This window comes from Chrysemys picta, chromosome 9 (genome assembly GCF_011386835.1).
Source record: "Chrysemys picta bellii isolate R12L10 chromosome 9, ASM1138683v2, whole genome shotgun sequence".
Taxonomy (NCBI): Eukaryota; Metazoa; Chordata; order Testudines; family Emydidae; genus Chrysemys; species Chrysemys picta.
This window is the reverse complement of record NC_088799.1, coordinates 31,886,664-31,904,578: the sequence shown is the minus strand read 5'-3', so window position 1 is coordinate 31,904,578 and position 17,915 is coordinate 31,886,664. Positions and strand designations below refer to the sequence as shown.

The following is a 17,915-nucleotide window of genomic DNA, read 5'->3' as shown; positions in this document are numbered from 1 at the left end:
GAAAGCCTTTAAAATCAATGCAATTCCTCTTAGCTGATTCAAGGGGAGAGGAAGACTATAAATATCTTTCCTTTAGACTCTGAAAGGAATATATCAGAATGGTGAATACTTTCAGAAATACTCAAGTAAGCTTTTCCATGAAAAGTTGATTTATTCAATCAATGTTCCTATATCTATTCCTGAACACAGCTTCCTTTGGCCAAATAGGGAATTTGGCCCCTCAAATTCAACAGATATCTGTAAAGGAAGAGAGTGGCTCCTCCTCCTTCTCCCTTCAATGCGGTATGTGTAAAAGAAACTCAGAAGAGAAGGCACTTAAACCAGGCTCTGAAAGGAATTTATGACTAATTTCCATTGAAATCATTAGAGTTATCTCAAGGAAGAGATGGGCCTATCATTGTATCACCACAATCCCAGCATTCCCTACTCTACCAACACACATCTCAGGCTTTTGCATATATTTTGTAATTATCTCCCTGTTGCAAATGCTCACTTGTCGCTTCTCCTCCATGACATTAGAGGCAGGAATAGCGGATGCTCTGCTCTCTATTGTCCAATGTGGGAATCAGGCTCAGCCACATCCGTACACCTTTGTCAATAAAAAAAAAAAAATCAGTCCTGGTTGTAGGCTGAGCCTGAGACCAGGTCCATTACACACAGTATTTATTAAGCAATAAAAACAAACTTACTATGCATCCCTTGCCTTTGGTCTTCCTCCTCGTTCCCTTCTTATTGGCTTCACTCCATTCCTTCTATGGAGTCTCAGGGCATCTATTCCTCTGTCTTGCAGTATCTGTTGTTCCTCAATCTAACTTTTAATGTGTTATGTTGATGAGAGAGCTCATCCATTAGAAGTACAAAGTCTGCATTGTATTAATATATTAACATGTATTATGTTCTCTCTTTTCTTCCCCTTTAAAACACTCCATTCTTCCCCTCAACCATTCCTTCATCTTCACCATCACTATGTCCTACTCTCTATGTAGTGGGTTACAGAGACTGATAAGCCTGTAGTCTTCTTCTAGAGTGAGGTCACAGAATGGGTAGTGAGGACCATTGTGGGCACAGAGAGGGCAAAATGATCTAAGCCCGGGAAATAGCAGTTACCCGAACATAAGAAAAGAGAAGGAAATTTTAGTGGACAAAGAATCTGCTACAAGACTATTTAACCCAAATTGGTTTGTTAAGTTGTATGTATCCCCAGTGGTACACCTCTACCCAGATATAATGCTGTCCTCGGGAGTAAAAAAAAAAAAAATCTTACCGCGTTATATCGAACATGCTTTGATCCGCCAGAGTGTGCGGCCCTGCCCCCCTGGAGCACTGCTTTACCGCGTCATATCCGAATTCGTGTTATATTAGGTCACATTATATCGTGGTAGAGGTGTAATTGAAAAACAGGGAAATGTTCTTTGCAAGTCACTACTCTAAAATGTTATAATTCTTTGGGCTAGATTGTGACTTGCACTGTATACCTCTATAGTGGGGAAAGAACCCCCTTTGACCGCTACACAGGCTTCCTAGACCCGAAGTAAGTGGATGCAGAAGACCTGCATGCTACCTTTCTGAAGCAAGTGATTGAGGAGGGGTGGGGAATGGGTGGAGCCGTGGTAGTGGGGGGAGCTGACGTGGGTACCAGTTAGCAGCAGATTACTGCCACCCTGGAGCAAGAACAGACCAGGATGGTTCCTTGAGTCACAGTTCCTTTCCTGGTATGGTCCTGGAGTGAACACCTTCACTCCAACCTTTCTGTGGACCGAGTCCTCGTGTGCTAATGACCCAAAATGGAAACAATCAAAAACTCCACTTGCACTTTTATTTTTTAGTTAAATCTTGCTATTTTCAATACAAATACACTGGCTGCCCTTGAAGGAAACTGAAACATCCATAATACATCATGTACATGACAGTGCTGGGACATTAATTCTATTACCTCAATAAATATTCTTGAAATAGTTAGTATTTTCCCCCCCACACTTTTCTTTCCCATCAGCTTTTACTATTATATTACAGCTCAAAATGGTGATAGACTCCAAGCTATAAAACCATGAACACAGAGACAGACTCTCAGACATTTAGCCACATTAAGATACCAAATGTTTTATCTTGTTCTGTACTTACCGCAATGTTGAAATGAAAGACTCAGTGGGAGTATCCAGATACTCAAATTATTTCTTCTTAATTTTCACTGTTCTGATGTTAATGTTCCTTTGTCTTAGTGATAGAGAGAGATGTATTTTTCTTAAGTATCTAGGACTAGATCCAACGCCAATTAGAGCAAATGAAAAGACCCGTATGGATTCAAACTGGCTTTGGACCAGGCCCCCAGTGGCTCAAGTTACAATGTTGTCCCTAAAACATTCTCCAAGTCAATGTAGGAAATCTTTCAGAATGACATCAAGAAATAAGGCAACCTTTGACTGCTGCAATTGTGCCTCATTGCATGAAATAAACAGACATTAGGGATGTTATTACCAGAAGAGTGGGTGTTGGTACCTTAGAGCAAATGTCAGGCCACAGAAATGTCACAGGCATGGACTCTTCCTAAGTGTGTAACCAGACAGATGATTACTTTTCAGCACCTTGTCTTTGAACGCTTTATCATAATCTATTATGCAATCCTGTACTAGGCATAAATACTGCACTACATGACAATTGTATTAATTTCTTCTTTTAAATTCAGCAGCACAACTTCATAACATTGCTAAGAGAAGGACACAGATATTGAAGAAAAGTTTGGTTAGATAATTTGTCTCTCTCTAAGGAATAGGAACATATTTCAGAAGCAGAATAGTGACTCACACTGCAGAAAAGCTCAGAACTATCATTCCAAGTATTAGTGGGTTGAACCATCCTTCTCCACAGGGATTTGAATACAAGTCTTCAGCATAAATAAAACATAAAAGTCATATTTTTTAAAATGAAAATATACCTGTAGGATAATGGCAGGGCTGCAGTCTTTGAAAATGAGAACACTGGAGCAAGATTATTACCAGACTAGAAGACAGATCGCTACTTAAGATGTAAATTTGCTTTCGTTTTCAGAATCTCTTCAAAAAAATCACTTAGAAAAGTAATGTTTTCTTGAAATGCAAACACCTTGGAAGTCAAACTTTCTAAATTGAAGAAAGTTTAGAAAGGGCTATTGTCCTGAATTGGAGATCTTCAAGGCTTCTCCTTTGGGATTTCTGTATTATGCAGGGTATCTCCAAAAAGATAATGGTGGCGGGGCTTGCTCTGCCACTTCACAGCAACTTGGATCATAGATTCAATTAACCTCTCTCCTCTCCCACCATTTTTTTCTTCTGTTTCTCTCCACTATTCCCTTCCTTTTTTCACTGACCTTGTCCTGGTTTCTCCTAAAGTCTACTTTTCCCCTAGCCCTTTCCTTCCCTTTGGTCTGTCTTCTGCTCTTTTTACATTGGTTCTTGCTTTCTTCCCTTTCTATCCCTACCCTATTTCCCCTTTATTTGGTCTTCCTAGCTCCCTCTTTATTTTCTTTTCCTTCTCTTTTTCACTCATCCCTCTTCACTTTCCTGTCTTTTCCCATTCTCTCTCCCTTTTTCTTAACCATCTTCTTTTCTGCCCAGTTCTCCCCTTCCTACTGATATACAGGCTCTTCTTTCGGAAGGAGTGGGATCAGTGTGTATCTAAAGCAAGCAATGATGGCATTTAGTATTATTTTTTAAACACATTCTTCCCCTTTGTAGTGCATTGCACACGCTATTTTCCACGGTGCCTGGAAAGTATAAAACTGTGAACTTAAGCCTGTTCTAGTGACACATTTTAATTCTAACTTCTTGGTCCTTAGAACTGCCTGGATAGATAAAACTAGGGGCTGTATATTTATATTTCTTACCAAATAGTCTTGCCGATTGGAAGACTTTTGAGGGATAATTTCACTAGCGTTCTAATAAGAAGCTGCATTGCTATGGAGTAACATTTTATCAGTTGTGATATGTTCTCATCCAAGTTTGTTTGTGCTCACATCAGAAAAACATACAAGAAATGTATGGCATGAGTGTTGCTCTGTGCTCCAGTATGGTGCAACAGGATGGAACAGCAGGAGTTTGGCTAGGCAGCACTGAGGTACATTAGTGGTGTTACCAAATTAGTGCCTGATCCTGTATCCATGGAAGTCAACAGAATGATTCCTGTGATCTTCACTGCATTAGTACCTGTTCTATAACATTGATTCCCCACTGTCTTGCATCATGAGTATCACTGAGACCTGTGCAAAGTGCATGTAAAACCAATACCAAACCAGCATGATCCCTGTTACAGCCACTTTACACAGGTGTTGGTGAGGATACAAGGTGCATGGCCATGGAGAATTTGGCTCTGTGGGCTCTAGTGTGGCTTTTAGAAGCAGCCTGTGTGGAGGCAAGGTGCCCCTGCTCTGCCCCAGCAGGAGCACCAGAAGCCATTATTTCTCCGGAAGGCTCAGTGCTTCTGGGAGCCCCCCAGTACCCAGAGAATGTGCCCACTGCTACCCCTCCCCCAACAAGGGGGTGTGGAATATGCACCTCTGGATGCCTGTTGGGGAGGTGTGACCAGGGCCAATGCGTCACCCCTTCTGCACCTTCTCTGGCATGGCTACTGAACCAAGATGTACAAGCAGACAGTAGGCTCTGTGCCCAGGGGAGTATAGGGATGGTGATTGGGACTGGACCCTGTACAGGGGGACTCAAGGGCCCTTGCTCACTTGCATATGGGCCATCCACAATCCGGCTTTATATGATCTTAAATGTCTCACTTTCCCGAGCAATGAATTCACTCCCAAATTGGAACAACATTGTAGCTGGCTCGTTGCTGCACATGTTTTATATCCTGGAATTAGACAAGATTAATTTATTTTAATACATTGATGAAACTTTGTTCTGGGCAGGTGTTCCCAGCCTGATTCACTATCCCTCCCTATCACCTCATTTGGACTCTTATGCGGAGCACATTGGAAATGCTTAACAAAGCTCATGTCCATGGTTTATAAGAATAAAAGGATACTTATGATCAAACCCATACCATATTCTGAACAGCCACGCACTCTCAGCCTTGGTTGTGTTCTTATCCGCAGTAGTTGCTTTCTGCAAAATAAATACATATATAAAATCAAAAGAGTTTTTGAAAACATAAATAAAACAAAGTTTTGATATTAAAAATACTTGTCAAACCAAATTACATTTACCTGCATTTTTTTTATTAAAAAAAAAACTCTTTGGCTCAGATTTCATCTCAGTATGTGAATCTGTTCATGGGCAAATTAGATCATCAGCACATTTCTCTTTGCTGTGCTGGTGCTTGAGTGGAATAATTCAGCATTTACTTTTATTAATGATTCCAATTTTATTAAGCAGCTGAGAAGCACTATATTCTGAGATCAATAAAAATGATATTTCTGTTAAATTGCTGTAGTGGGATTACTTCAGTTTACTTCTGTCAAGCTCAGATGGTATTTGTTTATGGCTTACAAAAAGGTCATTCCAAAGGGAGCATAATATTCCAATAATTATGACACTAGTTTCCTTTCTATTTTTCCTCTTTGCTTGATAAGAAAACAAAAATGCACACAAAAACTGTACCACCACTGGGGACTACAGATTGGAATCAGTGCAGGAAAATACTGAAAACTAACATTGGTCCCCATTCTGCAAGCTGACTTCAGCCGGGCTCTGCATGGTCACAGGGATCTGCCTCCTACAGAACAGCTTGCAGGATCATGACCACAGTCTGGAATTATAGCTTTACAACCTCCTCATATACTAGATGGGTAATTAGTTACGCTCTGGGTGTTATGTGAAAAATAGCGTAAGAATTAATAACAGGTTGGGAATAGAAATGGGAATGGGCATTCCAAATAGCACACTCCATTACAGTTTTATTCCTCTTTGGCTTTATTTTTTTTTTTAAACTTCATTCTCCATGGAATGCTTAATGGGAACATTTTACTTTCTGCATTTTTCAGTTCTATTTGTCTCATTATTTCTCGGTTTTAAGCTAATAATACAAACATTCTCATCCCTTACACACATCATGATGCGTGTAAGGTTCATAATAATAGGGCTACCCACTGCTAAGGCCTGATCCAAACCCCACAGAAGTCCATAGGAATCTTTACATTGATTTAATTGGGCTTTGGATAATCCCCTATAGGGTATGGCTACTCTGCAGCTGGGAGCCAGTCTCTCAATGCAGGTAGACAGACTTGCACTAGCAGGGCTTGAGTTAATACACTAAAAATAGCAGTGTGGCCGTTCCAGCTTGGGTGGAAGCTTGGACTTGACTCCTGAGGCTTCATATCAGCAAAACTCCCAATGAGGTCAGTGCCAGTTTCATCAACACTAGAATTGCAGGATTGAGCACGATAAACTTACACCTGTAGCACATGGGCCAAAATTTATTCCTGGGAGCTGATTCAGCTCCCATTTTGTTGAGTGGAAGGATTCAGTTTTAACTTGTGTGGCTTCCGCTCATGCCATAAAATCCTTTTGCTGCAGGGAGGTCTCATGGGGAATGATGGTGGCCTGGGGAATTCACGGTAGTCCAAATCCTGCAGGAACGATACCATCAAGGGATGGTGCAGAGGCAGCAGGGGCTGTGGATGCTCCTGATCTCTGGCAGCTCCTCAGGGATCTGCAGGTATAAAGTCTGAACCTACAGCTTTTCCTGCAGGGCCGGCTAGTGGCAGTGGGGGGCCACACTATGCCAGCAGTCTGATGGAAAAATAAGAGGATCTCTGTGAACTGAAACTGGCAGTGGTTCCAACCCCTACACAGAAATAACCCATGTTTTTTTCAAAAACTCACTTGCAGTTCCCCAGCAGGCCTGCAGGAGAGGCTAATAGGGAGAATGACAGTGTAGGGAAACTTTCCTTCCCAGGAGCTAAAGAAATAGACAGTTAAACACATCTCTTTTTTCTGAGCTTTAGTTTAGCATGTGAGCTATTCATAGCTGTACAGTAAGCTGCTTGGGCTTCCCCGAGACCTATAACACGCCTACAGCATTCTTCCAAAATATTTCCAGAAAATACATTCTTTCACATAGTCTCTGTGGAGATGCACCTAACGGGATAGCTGAGAGACATAAATCAGCGGAATAAAAGCTTTTATCAACCATCTTTGTTTTGTGAGGAAATTAATTAGATCCTTGTTAAAAAAAACAGCAAGAAAAAGCTTTGTCTTTTTTGGAGCAGACTGGCATTGCAACTCAGCTTAATGACTATTTATCCTGTATGCCCGGTCATCAGAATTAGCTTTGTGTGTTTATATTCTAATTGTGTAGGATATGCAGTGGACTGACTGCATTCATTTATTTCTACACATTATTGATGGCCTTTCAGAACTGAGTTATGAAAACCCATCAATAAATGAGTGGAAATAAATGAGCTAACCTATCGTACATTCTGTTTATGCAAGAGGGTTTGATGATAAATGCACCTGAGAAAAGATAGAACTAGGAAAGTAAAAAAGAAACCAAGGGGGGGGGGGACTAATCTGGATAGTGTACAGATCAGGGCTCTGCGAAGTCCAGGTGGTGATTATGGACACAATCTGCCAAGAGCTGCTATTTTGAAGCACAGCTTCCTGTATCTCCTCCTGACAGTGAAAGTGATAAGCCACAAAAGGAGTATCTGACCAGGATGGACTTGGGATTATTTTTCTCCTCATGGACAATGAGATTTTCTTAAGCTTCAGAAATTGGGTCACTCTTCTTGCCCCAGAGGGAAATATGCATCACTGTTAAGAAAGGCTAGTGATCTACTGGCAATATTTAATTAGTGTGGCTCCAGCATGCAACAGTAATGCAGTAAGACTACTCAGCCCATGTTTCTGGTGGTCTTGAATCTAATTTGTGTGTCTTACTGTCCTGGGTTCAATACTGATGTCTTCCTTTCCCAATAACTACACTAATATCCTCAGCAAATAATTACTCTTCCCACTACCAAGTGCAAGATACAACATGCCTTCCATCTACTGGAAGATACAACAAGATGGGCTTGTATTAAAAGTAGGACTATAGTAAAATGTTTCTCCAGAGTCAGGACAGGCTTATCATTAGCAGCATGGTTTCTGAACTTGGAGGAGCAGAGTGCTCCAGAAAGTAACCACAAATAAAATAATTGGAGGGGAAGTTAAGGTTGCAGACATATTGTTATTTAGGGTGGGTAGTACATAGTGTGACAAAGTTTCTCCTCTATCTTGGTGGGTCCTGCGCTTATTGGCAGATTTCCTTGCCTCAGAGATTCACCGTGTGGGTTGGGGAACAGCCCAGAGACCTTCCCCTCTGGGAGAACCCACAGTCCAGGTCAATTGGGAGGTTTGGGGGGAACCCGGGCCTGCCCTCTACTCCGGGTTCCAGCCCAGGGCCCTGTGGACTGCAGCTGTCTATAGTGCCTCCTGTAACAGCTGCATGACAGCTACAACTCCCTGGGCTATTTCCCCATGGCCTCCTCCAAACACCTTCCTTATTCTCACCACAGGACCTTCCTCCTGGTGTCTGATAACGCTTGTGCTCCTCAGTCCTCCAGCAGCACACCCTCTCACTCTCATCTCCTTGCACCTCTTGCTCCCAGCTCCTCACACTCCCACCACAAACTGAAGTGAGCTCCTTTTTAAAACCCAGGTGCCCTGATTAGCCTGCCTTAATTGATTCTAGAAGCTTCTTCTTAATTGGCTCCAGGTGTCCTAATTAGCTGCCTGCCTTAACTGGTTCTAGCAGGTTCCTGATTACTCTAGTACAGCCCCTGCTCTGGTCACTCAGGAAACAGAAAACTACTCATCCAGTGACCAGTATATTTGCCCTCTACCAGACTCCTGTACCCTACTGGTCTGGGTCTGTCACAATAGGAACGCTAAAGTAGAGCAATGTTGATTATATTTACTCTTTATATTGCCTTAGAACTTTAGTTTAACCCACAGTGGGCCAAACCCTCATCCTCTGTACCATGGCTGAATAGATAGATGGGCTTTGTATAGGGGATCCTGTGTGGGGAAGAAGGGATGGAATTATTTCCTCCAGGCTGCAGAGCTGCTCACCTACTGAAGCCCAAGAACTGCAATAGCACCATCAGCACTTGCATCTCATTGTGCAAAGAAGGGTGAATGACCCCTGGGTCTGTGTAATCATGCACCCATTGGCTTTGATCCTTCCACAGCCCAGTCCACATCTGCAGCCATACCAAACTCAACATAGAAGGGGCCAGATCCACAACTGGTGTAACTCTATTGGAGGTAATGCAATTACCCTGATTTACACCAACTGAGAAACTGGCATATACAACAGACTGTGTGAGTGTGTGTGTGGGGGTGGTATTTGTAAGGATTATATTTGTAGAAAAACAAATACAACAACACAGTGAAAGCCGAAAAAGAAAAAAGTAACTCGTCTAGTCGAAAGTCAAGATAGCTTCTCTCTCTCCTCCCTCGTGCAATCAGAGGTTTCTCTGCACCTCATCTTGTGTGATAGCTACAAGAACCAGGCAGGCAAAGCTCAAAACAGTTTGATAACACCTGAGATTGACAATAAAATGTGTTAGATAACAGGCAGATGACACAAGATACTGTTATCCAAACACCTTCGCTAACATTGTCTGTGCCATTAGTCTGTTATCTCAGGTGTTTGATGGAGAGGGGGGATGAGGACATGCCCCTGCTCTTCCCCCAGCCCTGCTGGAGTTACTAGATCCTCCTAGTAGAGACAGAGAGCAGTCCATTGCTTCTCAAATGAGAACAGGGACTACAGCTGAGAAGGACACAAATGGGAAGGTTCTAGTCATAACTTGGCCCTTATTGTGACTGTGCTTCTTGAACTATTCCATCATGTCTCCCTCTCTAAAGCAGTAAATGAAACATGTGTCCCTCTCTAAAGCAGGTATGAAATCCCCTCTGGTTTGGAAAACCTAAGTCAAAGGTCTAAATCTCAACAGTGGTTACTTTGCCAGCCTTTCATCCTTTTGAATTTCATAACATAGATTCTACCCAATGAACTGTGTGTCATATTCAGCTGAACACTTAAAAAAAATCAAGGTCTCAGCTGCCCTTCTTGGACATTAAGGATCACAAAACACTTTTCACAGTAGTACGAGGTTTGTTTGTGCCAATCTCCTTAGCCAAAAATTGTGTGTGCATGAGTGCCACTTCCCATTCCTGAGCTTCATGCTGCGACACGTCCTATACAACTGAATAGTGCTTTAAGGTTCTTTCAGGTGAGAGTAGTTATTTAAGTATAAGATATACCTCCCCCCCAAAAAATCCTGTAGTATGAAAGAGCATAGCACATATATGAAGAAAACTGGAAGTTAATATGGAAGAAAAATAAAACTCATATCTGAAGTTGTGTGAGAGAAAAATAAAGAGAAAGAAAATGAATTATCTAAAACAATAGAGGAAAAGAAGAGATATCAATGAAGGAAAAGAGAAAACTTTAAAGAAACAATCTGAAAGAAAAAGTGAAGAACAGTCCGTAGTACTTAAATTAAAAAGAGAAGAAATGCACAATGAAATAGAGAACTGTATTAATAAAAATTAATATAACACGTTTAACTGTAGCTCTTAGAGAAATGAAGATAGTAAACATTTAAAAAGGAAATCAGAGCAACAAGACTACCTTGCTAGTAAAAATATTTTACAGTAAAGTATGCTGATTTAGACCTGATTGGGGGTGGAATGGGTGATATTTATTCACACCTACTCTATTGTGCTGCTGAGTTTTGCCAATAGAACTAGGTGTTAATTAACAGAACACAGTTTGGGTCAGTAGGTGCCTTATTGTTATTCACAAATATGTATTTCTCATTTTTAATAGAAAAAGGAAGAAAATTAGAAGTCCTATCTACTGATGTCTAGTGCAAGCACATTTTCACAATTTCCAGCCCCATGAAAAAAATACATGTAAGGTGAAATAATGTTTATATTGTACAATGCAATATAAATCTCTGATGTTGATCAGTATGTCCTAGAGTGCTGTAAACTGGAAAAGATACTGCTATCTATATTGTTAGTGTAGCTGCAATGTAGATAAAACCAGATTTCTAGAGGAGAGGAGAGTGGAAAATCTCCAGAAGGGGAGCAAAGCAACAGAGGTGTTAGTGAAGGCCTTTAAAAACACAGAAGCAGAGAAGTTCAAGGAAAGGAAGAAGAGGGAATGCTTCCTCAGTGAGAGGGAATCTTTTGAGTGCTGGACCAGTCAAAACTGAAGGAAGCTGGCTGTCAGGGTTAGAGAGGAGGCTCCACAATCTGGCAGAGAAGTCATGAGCTGGAGGAGTGAGGACCTGGAACTCTGAAAGGACACTGACCAAATCCCAAAGACTGTTCAGGAGTGGTGAGGAAACTGAGGCAGGGAATGATACACAGGTATTTTATTGGATTGTCTAGACCTGTGTCATGTGCTGTCTATGAGGAAAGCATGTTTTGTTTTAGAAATTCCTCTGGAAAAAATCGGTCTATTTGCTTCTACTATCTTGTATCTCTGAAGGGGTAGACTATAAACCAGAGTGCCCACAAGGGTGACATCCAGGGAACGTTGTGTTTACTGGGGAGTCTTGGTGGTTTAGCACTGGTCTTGGGGCTTAGGGACCAGGAGGTCCCACTTCCAAGAAGGGTCTCTGCCCACGGAATGAGCTGAACAGCCAAAGTAAGAGAGTGTGCCTGGAGCCGCTCAGTTCCTGGGGAGCTCAGAAGCACACAACTCCAGTGTATGGGTCCAAACCTGGCACCCCAGTGAATGTCCAGCAGGGGAACTTGACTAGGCTTGGGACAGCACATAATGCTGTATTTTAAACATTTTTAGACATAAACACCAAAAAAGGCAGGGACAACGGGGTGACAGATAAGCACATGCAGTTTCTCAAATAGCCTCCTTGGTCCCTAGTGGCCTATAGTTTTTTAACCAGAATGTATGTTCAGATGGACTAATGAACATTGTCAGCAACCTGACCTACCCTGATGCCCAGAGTCGAGAATTTCAATCATGCATAGTTCCTTTGTTTAATCCAGGGAATCAAGCATTGTTCTGAAATCTTTTGTTTTCATAAATGCAGTTGATAGCTAATTCAAGTTTTGAATTTACCATAGCAGCAATTCCATTACTGTTTTACTAATATTTCATCATGTCAATATTTATTTGTAATTATATATGTATTCCTCAAAACCCAGTATCAGATAAAGTTATTCTGGTGCCCCAGTGAAACTGAAAAATGTACAGTACGTACCTGTCCTCTCAATAAACAGTTACAAAATATGTGAAGCTCCTACTATTTTGTACTTGCATATTCTGCATTTATAGCAGAGATAACCCTGCTCTAAAGATTTTCAGTTACTACACTGAGAAACACGAACTAAACATGACTGAACATTATGTTAGTCAGTATAGATATATCAATAGCTGTAACTTGCCTGGCTTGCAGTTTCTGCTTTCAGATCTTCATCTGGATCTATGCCAACTCTATTAAAGAAAACAAGACACATGGTGAATGACTCAATGCAGATTAGATGGTCACATGTGTAGAACGGTTTCTTTGTACCACATCACTCAATCCCAAGTATATAAGAAATGTGCAGAAGTGGCAGAACATTATAAGATCTCTTCCCAAATCAAAGGAGTCCACAATAAGTTTGCAGGAAATATGAAATACTTTATATCTGGTGCTCATACCTGGGCTGAGATCCTCACCCTCACTCCAACCCTTGTATGCCAGCTAAAATGGTCAGAGTGTCAGAAAGGAGCCCTAAAAACAACACCACACATCTAGGCAAGGAGGATTCCCCTGGTGCAGGCATTGCGGAAAACAGCTGTATGGCTGCTCTCTGAGGACCGCCCTTGCATCGGTGGCATGCTGGGGGCAGGAGAATTGTGTTGAGGATGAGGCTGCAGTACACAGTGCTCTAGATATTCCAGGCAGTACGCAGCCCATAGACATTCTTGGGGAGGCTAATATAACTTAAACAGGCCTCTGGGGCATAGTTATGCTAAGGGCCTCTCCAGCCCATGGACTAGCTCAGTGTGGTGGAAGGCGCAACATGGCTTAAATCTGCCTTAGTCCCCTCTTCCCTTGGGCTGTGAGTTTTGTGCTGCGGCTCTGAGAGGCTCAGCACAGAATCTCACCCTTCGCAGAAACTAAGATATACCACTGGTCTTTAGTTGCTTTTTGCTTCAAACACTTCTTTCTCAACAACCTCTCCTGTTCCACACATAGGTATCTATAACATTGTGATGCAAGCTGCCACTATTATTTTTATTTGCATTACAATAGATATGGCCAAAATAACAGACCAGGAAGATGGTCTTTAGCAGCAGCCTTTTGAAAGGACTTGAATGGGATCAGTTGGGTAGCTGGGAAGCAAGACTGAGGGAAGGAGGCTTCCATAGAGGAGGTGGAAGATGGTGAAGGCCTGGGAGGGAGTTCTTGTTGTGTGGTGAGAAAGAAAAGTCTGGATGTTAAAGATGATAGGTAGAAAAAGTGACAAGATTTGGGTATAGCCTTGATGGGCAGAGCTAAAGAGAGGGGTGACTCAAAGATGATAATCAGATTACAGGCCTGAGTAACAGGGAGGATTGGGATGGTGACCACGTCATAGAAGAAAGGTAGAGCAATAAGAGAAGACTAATGCAGACAGGCATTCTCCTCACTGAAATCTAATGTCCAAAGAGAGGGTGACCAGCTGTCCCGGAAAGCCTGACAAGCTGCCCATGTAGGCATCAGATCCACTGAGCTAATGCAGAATCTACTGATGCAGAGAAAATTTATTCTTTCACCAGATGTTCATGTAAGGCCGGTTTACCATGTACTTAACAGTTTTCCTCCCTGAATTTTTTTTCTATCTGTTATAACATATCACAAATGCATTTTTAAAATCCTATTTATTTATTTTTAGCAATTACTTGCTTCATTGCTCTTTACTGTAAATGCTATGCAGACATTCTAACACATTCTGAGAAATGACAGGAACTAGAAGCAAAGTGGATACTTTTATATGTAAATCTTGAATGGAAAAGAGAAGAGGCAGTTTGTTTCTATCACAACTCCCTAGTTTAAAAAAATTGGAGTCCTCCAGGCATAAATATTTCCATCTTTTGATTAAGACAAATGATCCTGATGCTGACTCAAGAAGGAGATTAAAAGAATGAATAGATGTTTATTTTTCACTGTACTTTTTGTCCTTTGAGTCACTAGGAAAAACTGCAGAAGGTACTAACCTATTGATTATTTTGGAGTAAATGAAGTTGTTAGATCTTTTCATTTAATTAAAAATATGAACAGTTATGTCTGCGAAAGTTTAACTCTCAGCCTGCCATTAGGCTTAATATTATAGTAGTGCCCAGAGGCCCAATAGACAGTAGGCACCCTTTTTGTTAAATAAACATAAGAAACAGTCCCTGCCCTGACATGCTTCCATCTAAACAGAGGGGAACAAAAGCACCAAATGCTGATGTGAATCACCCAAGGTCACATGGCAAGAGCAGGAACAGGTCTTCTAACTCCCAGTCTGGTGTCCTAGCCTCTTGGCCATCTGCCTCCCATAAGTAGGTTCTCCCATAACATTCATTCTACTGCCAGCATGGGGGAAGCACTGGCAATACAATAGTTAAGTGCCCTTACAGTTCTGGTTATGATGGAAGCAAAATCTATTTATGCATGATAGGTGCAGTTCAAGAGGCTGCAACACAAACTTCTCTGCACTCTCTTCTCCTTAATGAGCTTGACCTGACCTCAAAGAATCAGTCTCCTGGGACAGAAGTAATTTAGACTTCATGCAGTTCTGAACTTATTGGAGCTGAGAAAAATGCCAGTTGTGACTGATTATGTGTGGTGGAGTTGTGATGCGTTTATTATGGAATGAGCTAAGACAACGGAAAACATTTCACATAGGTCCAGAAGAACTGTAATACCAAATGTGAAAAAGCTGGGAAATGTAGCCAATTGGAACCAGAGTTCACGATTGCAATATCATTTCAATAACAGTGATATAATCTGTCTAATCAGGGACAACAGGAGTCTACAGACATAGAAAATCTGTGGATTTAGGGAGTTTTGCAGATTTTCCTGTATTTTGCAGAATTTAAGCTCCTCTATACATATAATTTCCTATCCTTGTAGTTATGAAGATAGCCAGCACTATTGCCTTGTTTATTCTATAGACAATAGATGTTACAATATGGCACAAACAAAGGCATCTATATTATTCTTTATTGAATTATTACTTTCAAAGCCTGAAAAAAATCACCTCTTCCACAAAACCCACAATAAGCAAATCAAATATATTCACTCTCTTGTATCTTCATCTTCCTTTGATTTTGTACATATGAAAAAAGAATGAAAACCTTCTGAACTGAACACCACAATGTGTACTTTCCAATGTGAATAGCCATGTAATCACATTGCTGTGATCCAAATCCTTCCTTGCTCAATTCCTCACTCACTGACTGATGTCAAACATGTAGGGCCAAATTCTTCCACCCTTACTCTCACGGAGTAGTATTTTACTATGTGAGTAATTCCATTGAAATTGTTGGGACTACATGTGTAGTAAGGTATTGCTCAGTGTGAGTAGGGATGGCAGAATCTGGTGCATTGACTAGAAGCCCTTCGGGACACGATCTACATCTTCCTTACTGTTCTATGAAGCATCTAGTACAACTTTGGACACTAAAATCAAACCACCACCAACACACCCTGATTTTTTTATAACGTGAATGTTAATATTTTTATGAAGCGTATCCCAAAGAGAACCACTCAGCTCAGTGGGAATGTCTGGCCACACCACACTTTTGAAAATGAGGCCAATTATTTAGGTGTCCAAATATAGACTTAGGAGCCTAACTTTAGGCTATTACTGAAAATATTGGGCTATATAATTAAGTCTGATGTATTTGAGACACATTGGAGTGCAATTTTAAACTGCAAGAATACAGAGCATCAGAAATGATATGATATGGTCAAAAAGAATGACATTAAGCATGCTTGCACAATGAAGTTCATACCAGATCTCCTGCAGATTCTTGTGCCTTGCCATTCTATTGCCAGTAAAATTTGCAATCTTAGAATAACTCTTCAGTCCTCTAGCTGGGTTGTATGCTAGCTAATTATGAAAGAAGGGGCCTGATTCTGCTTTTATCTGTAGAGTGTTTGGATTTCACAACTAACAATAGGGCTAAAAGCAAGGAGTTCTAATTATGGTAGGTGAACAAATGCAGAGTGACTCCTAGATTGCCTTCACCATCTGGTAATTTACCACATACATTTCTACGGTAAGCCTGATAAAGTGAGGATAGAAATGTACATTCAGTCTATGTACTAAGGAGGGGAAAGCTCTGGTATAACCCTTTCAACTTTGAAGCCTGATGAACCCAAAGATCCCCACAAACAACCTCTTGTTGATACCAATCTAATCCCCACTCCCAATTTAAGATTCTTCAGTTTCCCTCTTTCTGCCAGAAAGTATCATAAAACACAGGCAGGCAAAGAGAAATAAAACCCATTTTCCAGCTTTAAAAATCTTAGTTCTTTTCTCTTGTATTCTCCTTCCGTCCCTGCATCTTCCTTCCTTACTGTCTATTTTGTTTTTCTTTTTATTTCCCTCGTCTCTTCCTCTGTTGTTCCACTTTTCTTTCTTCCCACCCCGTCTGCCTCTCCCACTACTCTGGTTGTTCCCTATGGGTATGTCTACACTACGGGATTAATCTGAATTTATATAATTCGAATTTTAGAAACAGATTGTATAAAGTCGAATGTATGCAGCCACACTAAGCACATTAATTCGGTGGTGTGCGTCCATGTACCGGGGCTAGCGTCGATTTCCGGAGCGTTGCACTGTGGGTAGCTATCCCATAGTTCCTGCAGTCTCCCCTGCCCATTGGAATTCTGGGTTGAGATCCCAGTGCCTGATGGGGCAAAAAAGATTGTCACAGGTGGTTCTGGGTACAGCCTCACCCCTCCCTCCATGAAAGCCATGGCAGACAACCATTTCGCGCCTTTTTTCCTGGGTGAACACTGCAGACTCCATACCATGGCAAGCATGGAGCCCGCTCAGCTCAAGACAGCAGTCATGAACATTGTAAACACCTCGCGCGTTCTCGTGCAGTTTATGCTGAGCCACGACCAGAAAAACGAGGCGAGGAAGTGACGGCGACGGCAGTGCAGCGACAAGCGTGATGAGGACATGGACATGGACATGGACACAGAATTCTCCCAAACCGCGGGCCCCGTTGCTTTGGAGATCATGTTGTTAATGGGGCAGGTTCTATCCGTGGAACGCCAATTCTGGGCCCGGGAAACAAGCACAGACTGGTGGGACCACATAGTGTTGCAGGTATGGGACGATTCCCAGTGGCTGCGAAACTTTCGCATGCGTAAGGGCACTTTCATGGAACTTTGTGACTTGCTGTCCCCTGCCCTGAAACGCCAGAATACCAAGATGAGAGCAGCCCTCACAGTTGAGAAGCGAGTGGCGATAGCCCTGTGGAAGCTTGCAACGCCAGACAGCTACCGGTCAGTCAGGAATCAATTTGGAGTGGGCAAATCTACTGTGGGGGCTGCTGTGATGCAAGTAGCCAAAGCAATCACTGAGTTGCTGCTACGAAAGGTAGTGACTCTGGGAAATGTGCAGGTCATAGTGGATGGCTTTGCTGCAATGGGATTCCCTAACTGTGGTGGGGCGATAGATGGAACCCATATCCCTATCTTGGCACCGGAGCACCAGGGTACCCAGTACATAAACCGCAAGGGGTACTTTTCAATGGTGCTGCAAGCACTTGTGGATCACAAGGGACATTTCACCAACATCAACGTGGGCTGGCCGGGAAGGGTTCACGACGCTCGCGTCTTCAGGAACACTAATCTGTTTAAACGGCTGCAGCAAGGGACTTACTTCCCGGACCAGAAAATAACCGTTGGGGATGTTGAAATGCCAATAGTTATTCTT

The 17,915-nt window shown here is 41.9% G+C and overlaps 1 protein-coding gene across 1 annotated transcript in view; it reads right to left on the bottom strand.

Annotated features, from left to right (window-relative positions):
* The window catches only part of SLC9A9 (solute carrier family 9 member A9), a 325,495-nt gene that overhangs the window by 63,140 nt on the left and 244,440 nt on the right, over window positions 1-17,915 (bottom strand). Inside the window, exons 13-14 of the mRNA XM_005303279.5 lie at window positions 12,390-12,438; window positions 5,005-5,084 (exon numbers count right to left, since the gene is read on the bottom strand). Coding sequence (XP_005303336.3) covers window positions 5,005-5,084; window positions 12,390-12,438 — 129 coding nt within the window. The remainder of the gene's footprint in view (window positions 1-5,004; window positions 5,085-12,389; window positions 12,439-17,915) is intronic.